The following is a 20,353-nucleotide window of genomic DNA, read 5'->3' as shown; positions in this document are numbered from 1 at the left end:
AATTTCACCATATGGACGATATGGTTTTTACCGTATTCGGTGACTATTCAGATGTACCGTATGAATTGTATATCTTTTCACAGAATTCTGTAATGAAAACTTTTATTGAACTGATCGTCTGATAAAAATTCATATAACTTTTGTAAAACAAAATTCATGTACTTAAATATTGGTTATTTCTATTGATTACCGAAAGTTTTCTTCAAAAAAATTATCAAACAACGAAATCAAATCTTAGTGTTCAGTCGTTATAATGAGCGCAGACTTCAATTTAACTACTCTTCGAAAAACGCCAACATCCGTTTATATACGGAATCCAAATCCAGTTACTCGCTTCTAGACACGTTTTTCTGCATTTGCCATGCAAAGCGAACAGAATAAACTTTTCACTTGTGCTCATCAGAAATGCCTAAGAGCTAGAAAGAGTTAACCTAATGTATAAAGAAACGTAAAGTTTTCATTCAAGTTTATAATTGCGAAGGACTTCGTTTTATTCCGTCACTTGGAAATTATGAGATTTAATTTAACAGTCATCTATGGTTATCATGATAAAGTAATATACAACGATCTCGAAATGATGGGCAAATAAACTGCAGCTTGATTTTCGTTGAAATAAAACATTCTTGTTTTGCTTTTCTGGAATTTGAGTGGCAACGAAAAGACCATTTAATTGTAATTACACTGATTTGTTTTACAATTTAACGTGGTTTGACAGCACTCGTATTTATATTGCTAAATGTACAGGGTTGCGCAAAGGAACCTGACACATTTCGTTCTCCGGTTACACTGTAATCAAGCAAGGGAGGAAAAAACCGAACACGGCATCGGAAAGAAGAAGTATGAAGGTTTTTTTTCGTGTAGTAGTTTTCCAATATGGATTACTTTCGTTTCGTTTGCTGCGAAATCATTTCGTATGGCCATCGATTAACATGACTTACAAACTCTACTAGTTTTAGTTCAAATTGGTAGCTCTTACAATGCTCCTAGCTGGTCGTATCCATTCAACCAGAAATGAGCATCGTTCTTAAACAAGAGGATCTTCCTCCAACTTTACCAGCGCCCATTCATGATTAAATTATAGACCAAACAACGATGAATGATTAAATTATAGACCAAACTGAACAAGTTTGGCAATGACACAAGACACGATTCACGCGTGCATCAGTCAAAAACAGTGTTGCCAAAAAGATACCGGAAAAAAATCACCCTTTAGTTCGGCCAAAATAGGTTCAGCTATCTCTGAGATCCACCCCTATTTGTTTTGCACACCTATTTAAAAACACAGACATTTGCTCAGATCGTCGAGCTGAATCGATTGGTTTACGACACTCGGCCTCGAAAAAGTTGTCTAAAGTTTGAAAGAAATCTATACTTATTTTCGCCTTTCTCGTAAAGAAAGGTTATGCAATCACTGTGAAATACGACTTTTGAATCAAGGCCCGGAAGGCCGAGTGTCATATACCATTCGACTCAGTTCGCCGAGTAACTAAAATGTCTGTGTGTATATAAGTATGTAAAATATTTGTGCACTCAATTTTTTTATAGACGGGCTAACCGATTTTAACAGATTTATACTCAAAGGAATGGTCTTGTAGTTCCATACAAGGTTGCTAGTGGTTTTTTTTAAATCCAATTTTCGGTTCCGGATTTACAGGGTAATTTATGAAAAATTTCAAACTGCTTAGTCACTTTGCCGAGAAGGCTCGATCATTTTTTACAAACTAATATCACATTATTATAAGTGAGAATATGAGTGATATGAAAAAATGGGTAAAAATAGATAAAAAAATTCATAGCTATACTCAAATAGACTCGAAAATCCATTGTTACACTGACGAAAGATATCATTTCATTTTGAGAAGAATATTTTTTAAATTACCTTAAAATGAAAATGTATTTGGTGGACTGCAAATTAATAATGGAAATCTATCAAGCATGTTAAAGACTGTCCCAGAAAGTATGGACGCAACCAAAAACCGCTACCATTTCGAAATGGTTCAGAATCTGTCAATTTTTATGGCTGCATCCTGTTGTTTACACTCTTCTCTAACCACTTGTGCAGTTGTTTATTTGTTTTCATTAGTTTGTTTCGAAATGCGTGGACTTTCAACAGAACAACGTCGAAAAATTGTGTACAAATGGTGCACAGAATGCGGACTGTAACTGAGAAAGATAGCAAAAATGGAAGGAGTAAGTGAAAAAGCCGTGCGAAATACAGTCAGAAAATTCGGTGAGGACAACACCTTTGAGGATAAACAGAAAATGAGTAGAAAAAAAGGTCCTGCTAACCCTCAGTTGGATAAACGTATACTGAAGGCGATCGAGCAAAAGAAGGCGGTTTCAGTTCGGAATGTGACCAAAAAAGTGAGCACTTGGAAGTCAAAACTCGATTACAAATCCTTGCCGGGACCACAATATTATACGATGCGAGAAGGGCAAGTGTTCAACCAGTCCGAGACATCGATTGAAGTCGAAAAATTTGGTAAGAAAGCTATGGTCCGGCAAGCAATTTGTAGCTGCGGTAAGATTTCGAAACCCTTCATCACCACTGCTTCAATGAACAGTGTTGTCCGAACCTATTCGGACCACGCGCACCTCTCATCCAATATCTTGGCCCACGCACACGAATGCAGTCAGCTAGGGTACAGACGAGAGTGACAGTTTAACGCAGGGAGTAAACAAATAAAACACAGTTTCACAGTGCGTATCAAATACATATTATTAAAACTAAATCCTTTAAATAGCTGCCATAAAACGAACTATTATAGTGCTCATTACTAATAAATATCTACCTTAGATTGGTACGAAGGTAACTAGAGTTTAATAATAGAATGTATCTTAAAAACAACTCTCAATACTAGGTCAGTAATAGTAGCTCACCCACAAGCGGGAACCCTTTACTAGAGCCGATATCGCCTACAGGAACCCGAACCCCACTATATCGCAATAGAATTTTGCATTTTAAGCGGAAAGCGAAAACAGAATAGGAACTAAACGTGAGTAAACACTGAATTGAATCTAAAATATATATCTCAATATTACTGATTATGAGAGCTAAACTACACGTTATTCAAGTAGAAGTAATTGGAATTGAATTGAATTGTGAATATAATATTATATCATTTCTCTCATTAGGAAAATTATAATCTCCCGTTAAGAAACACCTGCGTTTTATTGGAGATTAAATTTCCGGAAACATCCTGTCAAACCGTTGACCCATTGCTGTCACCAACCGTTGACCAAAGGCAACATTATAATTTTCGTTTATTTTTTTAGAGGCAGTTTAGTTACACGAATTGCCGCTCAAACGTTCGTAACTATTTTGCATCGAGCGATCCCTCACCTTCTCTTGGTGCTCTCCGCTCGCTCAGCCGGTAAACCGAACACGAACGAAAAGCTTGAAAGTAGGCTGGTAAAAGTCCAAAGTTTGCTGTCTACCAGTAATTGGTGTGCTTTCTGAATGATTTTATATCCATTAGAAAGAGGAGTTGAGCACATATTTTTCATCAAACACCTTTTGTAAGAGGTGGCTTTATAAGTGAATGCTTTTCGAGTGAAAAAGCTCCTGTGCGAATCCCGAACTGGAGGGTTGCCTTTGGTCAACGGTTGGTGACAGCAATGGGTCAACGGTTTGACAGGATGTTTCCGGAAATTTAATCTCCAATAAAACGCAGGTGTTTCTTAACGGGAGATTATAATTTTCCTAATGAGAGAAATGATATAATATTATATTCACAATTCAATTCAATTCCAATTACTTCTACTTGAATAACGTGTAGTTTAGCTCTCATAATCAGTAATATTGAGATATATATTTTAGATTCAATTCAGTGTTTACTCACGTTTAGTTCCTATTCTGTTTTCGCTTTCAGCTTAAAATGCAAAATTCTATTGCGATATAGTGGGGTTCGGGTTCCTGTAGGCGATATCGGCTCTAGTAAAGGGTTCCCGCTTGTGGGTGAGCTACTATTACTGACCTAGTATTGAGAGTTGTTTTTAAGATACATTCTATTATTAAACTCTAGTTACCTTCGTACCAATCTAAGGTAGATATTTATTAGTAATGAGCACTATAATAGTTCGTTTTATGGCAGCTATTTAAAGGATTTAGTTTTAATAATATGTATTTGATACGCACTGTGAAACTGTGTTTTATTTGTTTACTCCCTGCGTTAAACTGTCACTCTCGTCTGTACCCTAGCTGACTGCATTCGTGTGCGTGGGCCAAGATATTGGATGAGAGGTGCGCGTGGTCCAAATAGGTTCGGACAACACTCCCCCCGGTACGCCAACCTGCGAGTTGGCTTACTATCTATCGCGGTGAACGTCCAATACCGCCAGCTTCGATACCGGTCGCTCGTAGACACCGACGGCTGTGCGTACTGTTGCAGATCGGATTTGGCCGTCCTTGCTAATGTGGGTATGGATGATTTTTCCCAACGGCCACAAATTCCGGGGTAACTTGTTGTCAGCGATGACAACTACGTCTCCAGTAGTTATTGGTCTAGTGTGGTCGAACCATTTCGATCTTCTGGTGATCTCAGGCAGGTAGTCGGAAAGCCATCTTCTCCAAAATTGATTTGCGAGAATCTGTGATGCACGCCAGTTTTGGCGGAGTATAGCCCCACTGTCGTTCGAGAAACAAAGCGGTTTTATTCCGTTCGACGAACCCAACAGAAAGTGATTGGGTGTGAGAGCCGGTGCGGAGTCATCATCGATCGGAACATGTGTTAAAGGGCGAGAGTTAATAATATTTTCAATTTCAGTGAGCAGGTTCCGGAAAACTTCATCGGTTGGCCTTCGAGATGGGCGTATGGCGAACAAATTGTTTTTCACTGTGCGTATAAGCCGTTCCCAACTACCACCCATGTGTGGTGCGGACGGCGGATTGAAAACCCACTCTGTGTCTGAACTCACGAACTCTCTCATAATAGTTACTTGGTCGATCTCTTGATATAGCTCCTTCAGCTTTTTGTTGGCACCAATAAAGTTAGTACCACGGTCGCTGTAGATTTTTCTCGGACAACCACGTCGTGCAAAGCAATTTCGAAGAGCCATAATGCATGAATCGGTCGTGAGAGAGTGCACAACTTCAAGGTGCACCGCACGAATGGTCATACAGGTAGCCAGCATGACCCATCTTTTTTCCACTCGCCGCCCGACGACGACTTCCATCGGTCCAAAGTAGTCAACACCTACGTGTGTGAAAGGTCGCGAAAATGCAGCTAGTCTAGCTGCTGGGAGCTCGGCCATGATCGGGATATGCGGTAACGAGGTTTCATTCTTGCAACGTTGGCATGTGTTGCGTACTTTTCGATAATTAACACGAATACGGGGAACATAGTACTTCTGCCGTATCTCATTGATTACAGTTTCGTGGTTTTGGTGATGATATTTGTGGTGGTAGTGTTTTAAGATTAGGGTGGTTAAATGGTGCTCACGCGGTAAAATTATGGGATATTTTGCATCCTCGGTGGCGAATGCGCAAGCTGCAATTCTACTACGCATCCGCATTATGCCTCGATTGTCCAGCCATGGAGTTAGCTGGCGAAGTTTGCTGGTCTTTGGCAGCACGTTGTGTGACTCTTGCTGTTGATGTGAGGAGTTCCTCAATAAATTGATTTCCTCTGGAAATGCTTCACGTTGAGCAAGACGCACGAGATAATCTTCGGCTCCACGTTGTTCTTCCATAGATAAGGTTTCGGTGAGAATTTGTTCGTGCTTGAGTTTTCGACGACAATTCGCTGGGAAGCGTTGAACACGTGCAACCAGATGTATCAACCGCTTCCAACACGAGAAGTTTGTAACGTCTACGATAGGAGAAGGCATCATGACATGGAATGACAATCGATGACGTAACTCAGTAGCCGTCGGATTTACTTTGACGGATGACTGTGGCCATTTAGCTTCTTGCATTTTCAAGAACTCTGGGCCACTGAACCATCTTGCTCTAGAAGTTAAGTCGGGTAGTCTTGTCCACTTCGTGCCATCATCTGCCACGTTAGACTTTGATGGAACCCAACGCCATTCATTAGTTTCCGTCGTTTCGAGAATCTCACTCACTCGACAGGCCACGAATTGAGTGTATTTACGATGGTCGGAGTTTATCCAGCACAATACGTCTCTGGAGTCCGACCAGAATATTTGCCGATGAACTGGAATAGAGAGTGTTTCTTGTACTGTTCGCGCTAGTCTAGATCCAATCACAGCAGCTTGAAGTTCTAGTCTGGGAATCGATTGGTGTTTCAGTGGGGCTACCTTTGTTTTCGCTGCGACAAGGGTGCATTCTATTTCCCCAACATGCATGAAACGAATGTATACTGCGGCTGCCATGCCATTCTCGCTAGCGTCAACGAAGGTGTGGAGTTCTACATCGCTCTGTTTAGGTCGGGAGAAATAACTGTCAATTTTGATTGGACAACCAATTTTCAAAACTTGATTCGGATCACACGGTTCTAAGGGTTGGATAAGTGAAGTTGAAGAATCAATACGATTTATCGGTGGCGTCAATGATTGATAACAACGTGGGATCATAACTAACTCCACTTGCGGGAGAACTGTGAGCCACATTCTCCATTTATCATACAGCTCCTCGTTGATCTTCTCATCCCACTCAATTCCAGATCGCCAGATATCCTGTAGAAGAACTTTAAGGTGCATGAGGTAGTGAGCTATCAATCCGAGAGGGTCAAATATCGTCATGAGAACACGTAGAACCTCTCGTTTCGTAGGGCGTCGCAGGCCTTTGAGAAGAGCGTGGTCGTATCGATTCCAGCCAACTTTATACGTGAAGACATCCTTTTGTGTACACCACCACATTCCCAAAACTTTCTCGGTAGCCAGCTCAGTGGCTAGATCTAGATCTTTATCGTCGGTACTATCTTGACCCAGAGTGGTCAGAACGTATCTGGAATTACTAATCCAGTTACGAATTTCAAATCCGCCTTGAGAATGTATGTATTGCACGTCCTTTGCGAGACGAATCGCAGCCTCTTCAGAGTTTGTACTGAGCAGCATGTCGTCAACATAATGCAGCTTCAAGATTACTCTCGTTGCAGCTGGAAACTCTTTAGCGAAACGTTCGGCATTTAGGTTTTTGACATACTGTGCGCTACTTGGGGAGCAGCAAGCTCCAAAGGTCATGACGTTCATTACGTACACTGACAATTTCCCATCCTTGTCGGTCCAAAAAAAGCGTTGGCATTGCTGATCTTCATCACGGATGAGTATTTGATGAAACATCTCACGCACGTCTCCAGTTAGTCCTATCCGTCCTTCGCGAAATTGCAGCAAGATAGCAAACAGCGAACACAGTTGGTCTGGTCCCTTGAGTAGAGCAGAATTTAACGAGATACCGTGCGATTTTGCCGCTGCATCCCACACTAACCTCACTTTCCCAGGTTTGTTCGAGTTCATCACAGGGAATACGGGAAGGTACCAGACGCGCTGAAACGTTTGATTAAGCTCATCGTCATTGAGCTTTCTTGCGTAACCCTTTCGAATGTAGTCCGAAAGCTTTTGATGGAGTATCTCCGCCAACAATGGGTTCTTTTCCAATCGCTTAACAAGACTCAGGTGCCGTTGAAGGGCCATTTCACGGCTGTCTGGTAGACGAAAATCATCGTGACGCCATAGGAGTCCGGTTTCATAGCGATTTCCTCTCAGGTATGTACCAGACTTCAAAAGATCATGCGCACGTTGGTCCTCAGAGGAAAGAACGTTTTCAGATTTCGTTATGCCTTGGCTATCCAGCGCGAAGTAAGCCTTCACGATTTGGTGTAAATTCTCATCCGATTTCTCGGGATTCACACACACGTGGAACGAACATTGTCCAACCCCTTGCATTTTTTCCGCTTTCCACCCACCGCATACGGTCCATCCTAGTCGTGTTTTTACAGCTATCGGATCATCATATTTACCCTCTTTGGTTTTCAGAGCTACACTGACACCTACAAACAGCGAAATATACATCAAGGAATGTTTGCAAAAACGACTTCTACCCATGATTCGAAGCCACAAGGATCCTGTTGTCTTCTGGCGAGATCTTGCTTCTTGCCACTACTCGAAATCAACGGTAGAATGGTATACTACCAAAAATGTCACTTTCGTCCCAAAATACATGAATCCACTAAATTGCCCACAACTTCGACCAATTGAGGAATTAACGAGGCACATGTTAGGAAACATGTCTCGGCAGCCGAAACCATTCAACAGTTCGAAAAAGTTTGGAAAAAAGTGTCAAAGCTTGTCGCCAAGAAGTCTGTACGAAATTTAATGAGGAACGTTCGCAAGAAGGTGCGCCAGCTAGTCTACAATTGCTAAGTAGCAAATGTTGAGCATAATATTCTGTTGCTGTAGTCTAATATTGTCAGTATATCGAATAAAATTTGAATATCGAACACTTGGGAATTATTTACAGCGAAATCAAAGTGCGTCCGTACTTTCTGGGACAGTCTTTAAGGGTTTTTTTTTACAAATTTTCAAGTGAGGAGACATCACTGGGTAAGTTGCGAGTGAAGCCGGCGAACTTCTATAATCACTGCAGTATGCAACTCTGAGAAGAATTCACATTTGACAAGGTTTAATCGTTTTGTATGATTCACCCAAAGCTAGGCTTAATGGTCGTCGGCATAATTAAACACAAACGGTGAAAAAATAGGTCGGATAAAAACAAAAATTTCTCAATTAGATACATCAATGTATTGAGTCAACTAACTTTCTTAAAATGTCTATTTAGAGAATGAGCCACCTCTGAGGTTTCAATCCAGAGTGAAATATTTCTGTGGTCTGGTATAAGATGTTCTTTCGCCGGGGACAATCAGGTAGGATTGATTTAAACCGTTATTGCAAATGAGTCAAATGAGTATCAATTTCTTTATTTCTCAGATCAATCGGAGATTTTGGTTCAACAAAACTGGCTTTAAAACTTATAATATTATAAGTTGAAATCCTGCTATTTTTAAGCTATTTTAAATAAGAATAACGTACGACCTGGCAAAGTTACCTGTTCGGTCCGTTTCGATCAAATGATCCATACGCCGAAATGTTTTTCAGTGAACTGAGTTTCAGAAAACTGAACTTCTTACTTCAACAAAAATTTGCGAAAATTGGATTGGTCCGGTCTGAAAGTCCTATTCAAATCCCATCTAAGAATTTTTCAGTTACCATCTTCGAAGTATCCACCCTTTGATAACCTTGAATCAATGTGATTAAAATGACTTCAATTGGACATGAATCATCACCACATTATGGATGTCAACATAGAAACCAGTGCCAATTAATTACTGTTCACGAATTACAATTTGGAACATGCAATTCCAATCTTGAGCTTAAACTTTTTAATTGCAAGTCGTACGGACTGAGAAACAATACAACGATGCTCAGCTCATAAATTGGTATGTGTTTTACAAATCATTAGGATCAGAACAATTCACTTGAGAACATATTGTGAAGTATTTTTGGCAAACTAATGATAATAAATGAGTACTTGATAAAACCAGAAACTGCAATTAGATTCCAATTAACGTTAATGAAATCTGTTCGTTCTTCTACCCCATCGTTCAGCTGGGAGGAAAATCATTGATCTTCTCAGCATGGGAATGCCGATGAACGGTGAGCTATTTGATTGTAAATATTTAAGCTTTTCACGGCAGGTTCGTGTTGGGAATGTTCGAGCAAAAATTACTACATGTATATCTCGACGGAAGCGGTTGCATAAACAAATAATATAAATCAGGTACAGTCGAACCAAGTGGAATAAATAGACAGGTTGCGCCAAAAATAATCAACCCACACAATCGGCTCGTTGCGGATGACTCTGCCATGGAATCGAGTCCGATTCCGACTACTAGAGGCGTCGTGCAATCGGCTCTGTTCGTAACGTCTTATCGAATTCATTTTCTTATCGTGTCAGATAGAAAGCAATTGTGGTTGAGCGAGTAAACTCAATGATAACAGCACACATTTCCAAAAACGGGTTGTTCGAGAATGGCACATATCAGTCTCGCAGGTTGCCAAAATTAACTTGAAATGAGCGTGCATAGACTGAGTTACAACAGGAAATTTTTGCACATGAAGCTTGTAGTACTGGTCACTTTTGATATAACATGAGCTCTCAAATTTCGAGTTGATCTATCGCCGTCAAAACCAAGAAAAAGCTCTTGGTAACCGAAGCAAAATCTTTTCACAATGACTTGATGAGCCAGTTGGGATGAAAGACCGGGAAAGGGCTCATTTTGATACATTCTACATATATTTTGAAAGTATAGTAGAGTAGAGATATTGAGGCTACTCCTACAGTTTTGATGAATGTCCGATTCGATTTTTAATTTCGAATTGCTAATCTCATTTGATATGCAAAGTTGAGTTTTTCGTGCTCAACTACAAATCGCTTTCCAAATCAGAAATTTGCTATCGAAAATGTAAGCAAAGGCCAATTTGTGATTGTGTTGGAATTATATTGTATGGCAATGTTAGCAACAATTTAACCATTTTCAACTATTCCGAAGTTGGAGTCCAAAATTATTCTAATTTTGTTTGGTCTCCATCTATCACAACCTGTTAAAATCTTTGTGAAAAGTTACAAACCATTCATCAGAGAATGAGAAAAACTTGTCACACACACACACATTATAGGTTAAATAAAAGGTCGAAAACAAAAAACAATATGCAGTGAAAGCTGATTTAGAACTTTTTAGTATGTAATTTAAAATATTATTATTACGCTTCAACAGCAATCGAATATCATGTTACTTCAGACTTAAATTGTACTAAAATATTGTATCAAAACTGCATGAAAAGTTTTAATCTTCACTATTAAGACTAATTTCATGTACCTACTTAAACTAAACCTAATGAAAATTGATTTTTATTAAAATTACATCCCTCCAAATAGATTTCCATTTTGTATTCTTCTGTTTTCAATCTGAGTCTAATTGATGACAAACATTTAAAAAGGATTCATCTGACATCAAAAGTGAAAGAGGAGTGATTTTGAATTGAAAAATCGACAGATGAAATGGAATGTTAATAAAAATTGTGTTACGATACTATTTTCAAAGAAACACTGACTTCATTGATTTATTAAGATCATTTGAAGTTTTATTTGCATTATCTATTTGAATAAGCATATTTGTTAATTGGGACCATTTGCATTTGTATGTTTAGTTAAGATTTTTAATTGAATTTGGGTTTTTAAGAACGGTATAAAAATATCAATGTTAAATAGGACCGTGATAGAATTCATTGAAGTTTGAACTATTTTTTTTGTAATTTATATACATCATACAAATTATGTCATAATTTTATTCACAATGTTGTATCGTAATCGTAAACCTTTGCAAAGTACATTTTTTGGAATAGCGTTTTTGATTATTGAGCCTGACCTCTATTTTTTTCTTCCTAACGCGACATGAAGCGCGAAATTTAACGTAATCTATGAAATTTTAAAGCCGTAAATTGAGCTACAGTTTAACTACTTTGTCAGTTTCGCTTATCTATAAACAACGAATCGTCATAATTGGCCTTAACATAATTTCCAAAATTTTCAAGAATTGTGAACTAATTAAAAGCTACAGTGTCCTGGAAATCATACAAAAAACCTTACTTTGATTCAAGTAACACATGAGCTGAAAAGTCCCGGGCCTAACACATAGATGACACTAGTTTTATTGCAGTTGTCTTTTTTCAGTTAATACTAACCTTTGAAAGAGAGATGTTAAGATTTCATGATATTCTACTAATAAGTTTGCGAGATATTGTGCTAAGACTGACGATACTTTTGTTATTTTCATTTTACACTGCTTCTTGATGGGAAAAATACCGTTCAAGCGAGGCAATTGCTTGAAAAGTGTTATGGATACTCCGTTCTATCAGAAATAATAATGAAACATTGGTTTGTTGACTTCAAACGTGGTAGTAGAGACACCGATGATACAGAACGCAAAGGACATTCAAATGAGGTGGCAACACCAGAAAATATAAAAACAATCCACAAAATAGTTTTAAATGATCGAAAAGTAAAGTTGCGTGAGTTAGCTGACAAAAAAAAACGTGTTGGCTCTATGTTGTATGAGCATTTGACTTTGAGAAAGCTCTGTTCAAAGTGGATACCGCGTTTGCTCACTGTTGACAAAATGAGAGCGTGTTTTTGATTCTGAGCAGTGTTTGGCCATGTAACAATGTAACAAACCTAAATTTTTGCGTTGATATGTGACAATGGATGAAACATGGACTCATCATTTCACTCCGGAATCCAAACGGTCGTCATCTGACTATCTTGAGAAAGGAAATAACATTAACAGTGAATATTATATAGCGTTATTGGAGCGTTTAAAGGCTGAAATTGCAAAGAAAAGACTGCGTATGGCAAAGAAAAAAAATTGTTTCATCAAGACAAAGCACCGTGTCACAAGTCAATCAAAACAATTGCAAAACTACATGAATTGAACTTCGAATTGCTCTCACATCCACCATTTTCGTCTAACTTGACTCCCAGCGACTACTGGCTGTTCGCAGACCAGGAAAAATGCCCGCCGCACGGAACCACTCGCGATCCCATTTCAACCAGAATATTAGTTGATTTTCTGAATTCGATTGGTTAAAATTTGGTACAACTAATCGATTGTTGTTTTAACTAAACTGTCATCTTTGTTTTTCGATTAGCAGAAACGATGGTTGAAAGAACTAATTTAACTGTTTGAAAAAAAAATGCTGTCAATTAGTGAGGACACATACCTTTCAATTTCAACAAATATTTTAGTTGAAATAACTGGTGTTGTTATTGAAACAAAATTCTGTTAGTTGAAAAATAAATCGGTTTTATTTGTTTTAGACATTGCAAATAGTTGAATCAACTCGAACAATGTTATTGATTTGCGAAAATAATCAAAATATACTTACTGCTACACGTTATGATCTATTTGAAATAAGTTCGGTATGTTGAGACTCATGAAATAAATATCGTTGATAAAATATAAGGGGCTGTCCATAAAAGACGTCACGCCACAAGGGGGAGGGGGGTGTTTCATAAAACGTGACCTTTTGTGACAGGGGGAAGGGGGGGAGGTTTTTTGAATGTGACGTCCAATATTTTCAATGAGCGCATTTTTGAAATACCTAATTATATTACTGCTTTGCCCTATTTCCTGTACAAATCTCCACAATAAACGTTTACATTCTATAGGAAAACGTGTATTTGTTGATGTAAAAGCTTCTTCTTGTAAATTTGGAAATGAGTGATGCAGGAAATCATTTCTGTTGTGTCTAGCAAAAGTGCACGGAGGAGCGAGTAAATTAGCGAAATTAATAAATTTGTCCTAATATGAGTAAAAAAGAAAAAGATGCCTTCAATCGGTTTAACCTAAGTTATGCACTGACCATTTTTTCAGTAATTTGATTTCCTAGCATTGATAATAGTATATCATAAGAATTTCTCTTATCTGATTCTGATGCAGTTTATTCAATTGTACTTCATTTGAAAAAGGGCGGGGGATCAACGATTTCAGACGTAGATCATGTCATGTCTTATCTTGATCATATGTAATTTTCATCCACCAACATCAAAGCTTATCGAATAATCCAATGATTGAACTTACATAAATCAAGAATCATTTTAGCTCAACATCACCACCCATCGTGTGACGGAAGATCAGTACCGATATTGATCGATGTGATTTAAAAATCACTGATCAACTGATCATGCAAAGATTCTCCGGCAGTGATCTCGTTTTGATGAGGTTTTGGTCTTCATTTTCTCAGCCCTGTATGCTACACTAAGGAAATATTATTCTTTACCTAAAACAATAATATATCTGTGTACCCCTAGGAGGAATAAAACAGATAATTTAAATGTGTCATCAATTCCAACCAAATACTTTTGTTAATTTATATAATTGATATTAATAAAATAATTCCGATAATTTTGTAGTTTTAGGGATATTTTTTAATCTAAGGACAGCATGTAATAAATCGAATTTTCCCTCATATTTGTATGGTTTGTCATACATATTGAGAATTTATTGAGATGAATTTTATTTATTTTGAATTCGTGACATGTGACATAGGGGGGGTGGGGGGTCTTTGCTTCTGTGACAATTTGTGACAAAGGGGGGATGGGGAGTCAAAAATCGTCAAAAAAAGCGTGACGTCTTTTATGGACAGCCCCTAAACACTATTTTATATTGACATGTAATATCATTAGGGCTGGGAAAACCACCGATCACTGCTGATTTCAAGTGATCTTAACCAAGGAATAAATTATCATTACGAAATCAGAACTGATCTGATCACTAAGTGATTTTGATTTTTGTATGATCATGATCATGTGAAGTCGAGATCAGTAAAGATCTAAATTCTAAAAAAATACTTCTGATTCGAACGGAAATGATTGATGTAGAGAAACGTTTTTAATCAGCAAAAGTGCCCGTAGGGGCGAGTAAATTAGCGAAATTATTAAATTGACCTAAAATGAGTATTGAAAGATGATGCCTTCAAACAGTTGAACTAAAATTTTGCACTTATTATTTTAGTAAACTTGTATGAGCTTGGGTGCATCAACCGCTGGGAATTGGAATGCGATGACAATTCAAACGCGCCATTCAAACGCAGCGCGTTCTGTGTATTTGAAAACCTTCGCTCCTGTTACTTTTAGCAATTAAATTCATGTTAAAAAGCGTTTTATTGCTAATGCATGAACATCATCATCGGTATCAAACAGCTGGAAGTAAAACAGTCTGCTGGACGTAAATCAATGATCGAATTTAAAGCATAAAATTTTTGCGCATACCTGAAAGATTACGAGATTCATTTTTTAATTTGTCACCAAATCTTTTTCATCTTAAACAAGGTTAAATTTATCACAACACCGCTGTTAAATAAACATTTTCCGTAACAATCTGCTTCTGGTAGGAAAGGGCAGACAATCAATACAACCTTCATAGGGGTCTGTCGCTGACGATGTCCAGCCAGCGACTGGCACCATTAAGAAGGTGACAAGCGATTATAAATACACTCTCCTACTCAATGCTTGATCGGAAAAATAGGTATAAAGCGAGAGGACTAGTGTTTGATGAACAGAGAAGATGTTTGGATGTGAGATATCGGTCGGGTGAGACGGCCAGGATGTAGACCATGTTCGATGTACGTTGCTACTGTGTCTGTTTCGAGTTTTGCAGTGGCTAAAACAAGATCAGAGTGGCGAAATGGTAGCGCGTATGCACGGAATGCATAAGAACGCAGGTTCGAGTCCTGTATCTGAGCGTATCTTTTTCCAAAAATTCATCTTTTCTGTTAGTTTTTCTTTCACTTGGCTTCTCCAATATATATTTCCGCTCAGTCATTGCAAAAACTGAACATAGTCATGGCGGCTTTACGTCAAACTAAAAATTAATAAATCGTTAAAAACAATTGCGGTTTGATTTTCCGTAACAATCTGCTTCTGGTAGGAAAGGGCAGACAATCAATACAACCTTCATAGGGGTCTGTCGCTGACGATGTCCAGCCAGCGACTGGCACCATTAAGAAGGTGACAAGCGATTATAAATACACTCTCCTACTCAATGCTTGATCGGAAAAATAGGTATAAAGCGAGAGGACTAGTGTTTGATGAACAGAGAAGATGTTTGGATGTGAGATATCGGTCGGGTGAGACGGCCAGGATGTAGACCATGTTCGATGTACGTTGCTACTGTGTCTGTTTCGAGTTTTGCAGTGGCTAAAACAAGATCAGAGTGGCGAAATGGTAGCGCGTATGCACGGAATGCATAAGAACGCAGGTTCGAGTCCTGTATCTGAGCGTATCTTTTTCCAAAAATTCATCTTTTCTGTTAGTTTTTCTTTCACTTGGCTTCTTCAATATATATTTCCGCTCAGTCATTGCAAAAACTGAAATAAACACATGTTATCATAAATTTCTCAAATCGAATGAACACAATTTCACCAAACGCTTTAACCATCGATGTTGTTTTCACTGACATTTTGAAGCGACGCGAACAGATTTCAACTAAAAAAGTTGTTGATTTTGCATTGCGATTATTGTTTTGCTTTCAACTGTCGTCGGCATTTGTAAGCATTCAAGACAACATATTTTTCAACTACTTGAATATATACAAATCAAAAACCATATTGGTTGAATCAAAAAGAAATTAGTTAAATCAACTATCGCAAAAATCAAAAACTGCGATATCGCAATTTAATGATCGAAGGGTTCTCCGTGCAGTAAAATGCAAGCTGATCTAACATTATGTCATTATAAATAAAATCTTCCGTCATTTGACAAATTAGGTCTTTATGAATTACATCGTATGAGGGATTAGGCCACCTGTAAAATTCAAATTTTTTTGGAGTGTAGTTTCACATATCACCCTGTAGTTCCGGAACCAGAAGCCCGATCCAAACATAATTCATGTTTGGGAGCATACAACTTTCATACGAATCTGAGTTTGTAGAAAACGGTTGAGTCATCTCCGAAAAAAATCCGATTATGTTGCCAAAAACGAATCGTGCTAAAAACGTTTCAAAGCAAAATGCCACGAAAAAGGATGCTGTACACAGTCGTTTTGGTACTTAGAAACAATTGTATGTAACAGTATAAAAAAATCGTGTTTTATGTTACTCCCAAGCATTTCTTTGCCAGACAGCGCTCAAAACTTCTACTGCTAGAATAGGGGAAAAAGTCGCTTACACAAAAATTTCGACATCTCACTTAAAAATGGATGGATTCTAACAATCTATGGCTTGTTGGATAGGTATTACCGTGCGGAATCTAAGTCTGAAAATATATTCTGTGTTCAAGGTCAATTGTGACAAATACTGTCAAAAAACTGAAAAGTTTGACATAAAACTTCGTATAACTCAAAAAGCAATCCAATCTCAAAACCATTCAATAGCGTTCAGGGTGGCGGGGAGACCTTTCATTTGCGACTAGTTTGATCGAAATCGGTCCAGCCATCTCTGAGATCTCGAGCTCTTAGTTGACAGCACACATACATACACACACACACATACACACACGGACTCAGTTCGTCGAGCTGAATCGATTGGTATATGACATTCGGCCGTCCGGGCCTCGGAAAATTTCTCTAAAGTTTGAGCGAATTCAATATCTATATTTTATATATATAAAAAAAAAGGTAAAAAGAAAAAAATAAACAAACTCGCATTGATGCGTGGTGCGACCCGAGAAAATTTTCAGAGCGAAACTACGCGATTGGAGTCCCATCTAGAGCGACCTCAGGTTTCTAAAACAAACATATCAAACGTTGTTTGGGCGACTCTGGGTCAGCTCTCGGGCTGCTCTGATCAATAAACGAAAACGGTATTACAAAAAGGCGGGTGGGTAATGTCAGAGACACAACTGGATGTCGTGAATACGAAAACAACTGACATGTTCCTTAACACGTCCGAATATCAATTAGTTGATCAATTGTATGAATTTTGCAAGCATTCCCCTTTTCCACATTTTCCGCAAAAACAAAGAAGGCTACACTTGATCTAGATTACTGTGAATTTCACACAGCGAAAAGTGCAAAAATCAAATCAAACAGTTCTAGATTTGCACTAAACTGAGGATATTTCCTTTCGATTTGCGAACAACAAATACTAATAGTTCTTTAAAAAACTTTTAGAGCCATTGGAACGGCTGATTTGGTGTAATGCTCTCCACCGTTGCTTTTTCGCCAATGCAAATGACTGGCAACTGTGACGTAATCGCTCTTGTCGGAAGCGAAACTAGCTTTGCAAACGACACAAAATACATCTGCTCGCAGTGGCGATAGAATCCAAACTGATCCAATTTTTGGTTGAGAGGCTTGTTTTTACCTGATTTCGTTTGTAGCTTTTTCACTAATGGGCGGTCCTAAAGACTATAAAAATAGCAGCATACAGAATTTTAATTTCGATATTTCATTTTGGATTTGCATTTCATTTAATGAAACTATCCGGATGCTGAACGGGATTCATTCCTGCCTTTCAGAAGGACCAAATTGTGGAACTCACTACGATATTAAACACCGTTCGGAACATTTTCTCGAACGATTCGTTGTACAGCAGCAGATATTTTGGTCTCCTCCTCAGAACGTGTTGTGATTGGCTGGTGTTGACATGGGTCAAATGATACAGGTTTTTCAATAGTGTACTATTGAAATACTTCAATGCTTTTTCTTTACACGCTTAAGTTGAAAAATTTCGATTCTATTGGTAGTTAGATTATATAAATCCTTTCACAAATCACTGAGCTATGAGCTTTCAAAATACGAGAAAGGCAAACGCGCCTTATGAATTATCCTCTTTGATACTCGTTTATACCAAACATTTCAGAAAAGTTCAATTTTGAATAATTTGAGATTATGTCACACAACTGAATATTTTATCATAAAATTGTGATCATATTTCCGATGGCGTGTAGCAAAAATTATGTTGATTCGTTAGATACAACAAGAGATATTCACGATCAAAAACTTATCACTCTCTCAGAGGGTAAATTTTGAAAAGGCACCCCATAGTAAAGTAAGTCGTATTCACGACAAAACGTGTTTAATCCACCTAGCAGTGAGACCTTTTTTTATCGATCTGCATTTTGTGTTTTTTGCATGAATATTTTTCGGTGTTTTAGTTCTCATGACATTATTTCAATCATCGTAGTTTCAAGCAGCAGTTTGAGATTTTAATCACTTATTACCCTGTAATGTCTAAACTGCAAATCGAATAGAATTTGAATCCAAACGTGTAATAATCGATTGAACATTCCATGAGATGTCGAAGTAAGTTCCACTTTAGAGTTTTTCGTCATTATTTATGGTACTTCCGGAACTGGTATTCAGGAACCAGCATAACCCAAAACGATTCGTATGACCATAAATTAATATGACGAATAAATTGTAATAGTTTTGAGTCTAACTTTAAAGCTTTTCGGGATTGTCATCTTCTATATCGGATTGAATTTTAAGAACTCATCACTCTGTAATTCCAAAAGTCAGAATCGGATAAATTTTATTATTTTGTATGGGACCATAAATCCTTTAATTTGATTTTGTTTTTAATTCTATTTGGCCTTTTTTGAAATTGAGCTTTGAAAAATGACGCAATACTAGAACCGGAATCCGCAAATCGGTGTCAGATAAATTGACCTGAGGAGTTGTATAGTTTACATTTGATTCAAAATGTTTGAAAAAAAGTGTAGTCTTTTTTAAAAATCATAGTGCGAATTAAATTTTTTGGTACTTTTCAAATCGAAAATTGAATTTCGCTACACGGAAAGAAATCCGTTTCTGCTGTCATGATTAGAAAATCATGAAACCAATTATTTTAACTTATCATGAAACCATGAGCAACCCTCTGCCTCAAATGATGTGATAGATTAATAGATTAATGGTAAAGCAAAAAGCAGACATTGAAAAGCAAGACCTACTGAAAATGTTTACTTGATCCTGAAGCATGTTCATTTAATAATCGTGTTGTTTTACACACCGGCTGATAGAGAATTAAACATAACATACAAATAAAGACTAAGCACGGCTACGCTTTTCATTTGACAAACATCAATGTTACATTTTGTTTGAATGTATTCTTACATCTTTGATGTGACCGTTGTTGCTAGAATAATATTCCGAGAGCTAGCGTAAACCAAAAAATAAATTCGATTGTGAATTTGGAAAACCAATTAACGAAAATCAGAAAAATATTTTGTTTGATTAATTTGTTTCATAGATATAACAAAACAAGCTGTATTGATTTACCTAAATTTTATAATAAGACGATTTTTTGCAAGAATTCGGCATAGAGTTTCTTTTTAAGAGGATTGATTCACACGTGTTTTTCATGCAGTTCGTTTAAGTCTTTAAATTCTGAAACAATCATTCAAAACTGGATCAATGAACGCATGTAAACACGTTATTTTAGGCGCCGTCGTTTTTCAAAAACATAATATTTTAATTTTTAATGATTCTGTTTAGAAGAAGTTCGTCGTGCTTTTCACTGAATTTATGTTGCAAAAATTAACATCGTTGCAGAAACACGTCTGAAGTTATACCCAACAACGTCAAGTGCGTTACGTTTAAATTTCAGCGAAATCAGTCCAAATATATCATGATCCGAGAAGTTTTAATCATGATGTATTATCACAACATGAAAATATGTTATTTTCCCCAAATCATGCCTCGTTTTGCTCACTTTTAGAATCGGAATTTTGCCCGTGTAAAACTGAAATAAGTTTATTTGGTTATCAACTATCCAAATCTGCAAATCCGATAAACCTGATTAATTTCTGTGAAATTAACATTTTTATACTAATCACCATGTATTTACTAAACCGGAAGACGGATCTGACTAAAAAGCAAGATGTTTTATAGGTTTTTAA

At 37.5% G+C, this 20,353-nt stretch overlaps 1 protein-coding gene and 1 long non-coding RNA gene across 2 annotated transcripts; one reads left to right on the top strand and one right to left on the bottom strand.

The window, feature by feature from the left end:
- The first annotated feature begins 2,748 nt into the window (after positions 1–2,748).
- Positions 2,749–3,250, top strand: LOC131432521 (uncharacterized). The gene is made up of 3 exons (XR_009229885.1): positions 2,749–2,801; positions 2,862–2,996; positions 3,136–3,250. It is a non-coding gene; the product is annotated as an uncharacterized LOC131432521 (long non-coding RNA).
- A 651-nt stretch (positions 3,251–3,901) lies between these two features.
- LOC131432514 (uncharacterized) lies at positions 3,902–8,096 on the bottom strand. Its single transcript, XM_058598842.1, has 2 exons — positions 4,038–8,096; positions 3,902–3,977 (listed from the first exon to the last, which is right to left on the bottom strand). Exon 1 carries the CDS (start codon positions 8,002–8,004, stop codon positions 4,309–4,311), a length of 3,696 nt encoding a protein of 1,231 aa, XP_058454825.1. The 5' UTR covers positions 8,005–8,096; the 3' UTR covers positions 3,902–3,977; positions 4,038–4,308.
- Between the last annotated feature and the right edge of the window lie 12,257 nt (positions 8,097–20,353).

The sequence above is a fragment of the Malaya genurostris genome, chromosome 2 (assembly GCF_030247185.1).
Source record: "Malaya genurostris strain Urasoe2022 chromosome 2, Malgen_1.1, whole genome shotgun sequence".
Taxonomy (NCBI): Eukaryota; Metazoa; Arthropoda; class Insecta; order Diptera; family Culicidae; genus Malaya; species Malaya genurostris.
Note: the sequence above shows the minus strand (reverse complement) of the source record. Positions and strands in the feature narration are given on the sequence as shown.

Coding starts and splice junctions, on each gene's coding strand:
- LOC131432514 (XM_058598842.1), bottom strand. CDS start 8,004: ATGGGTAGAAGTCGTTTTTGCAAACATTCCTTGATGTATATTTCGCTG.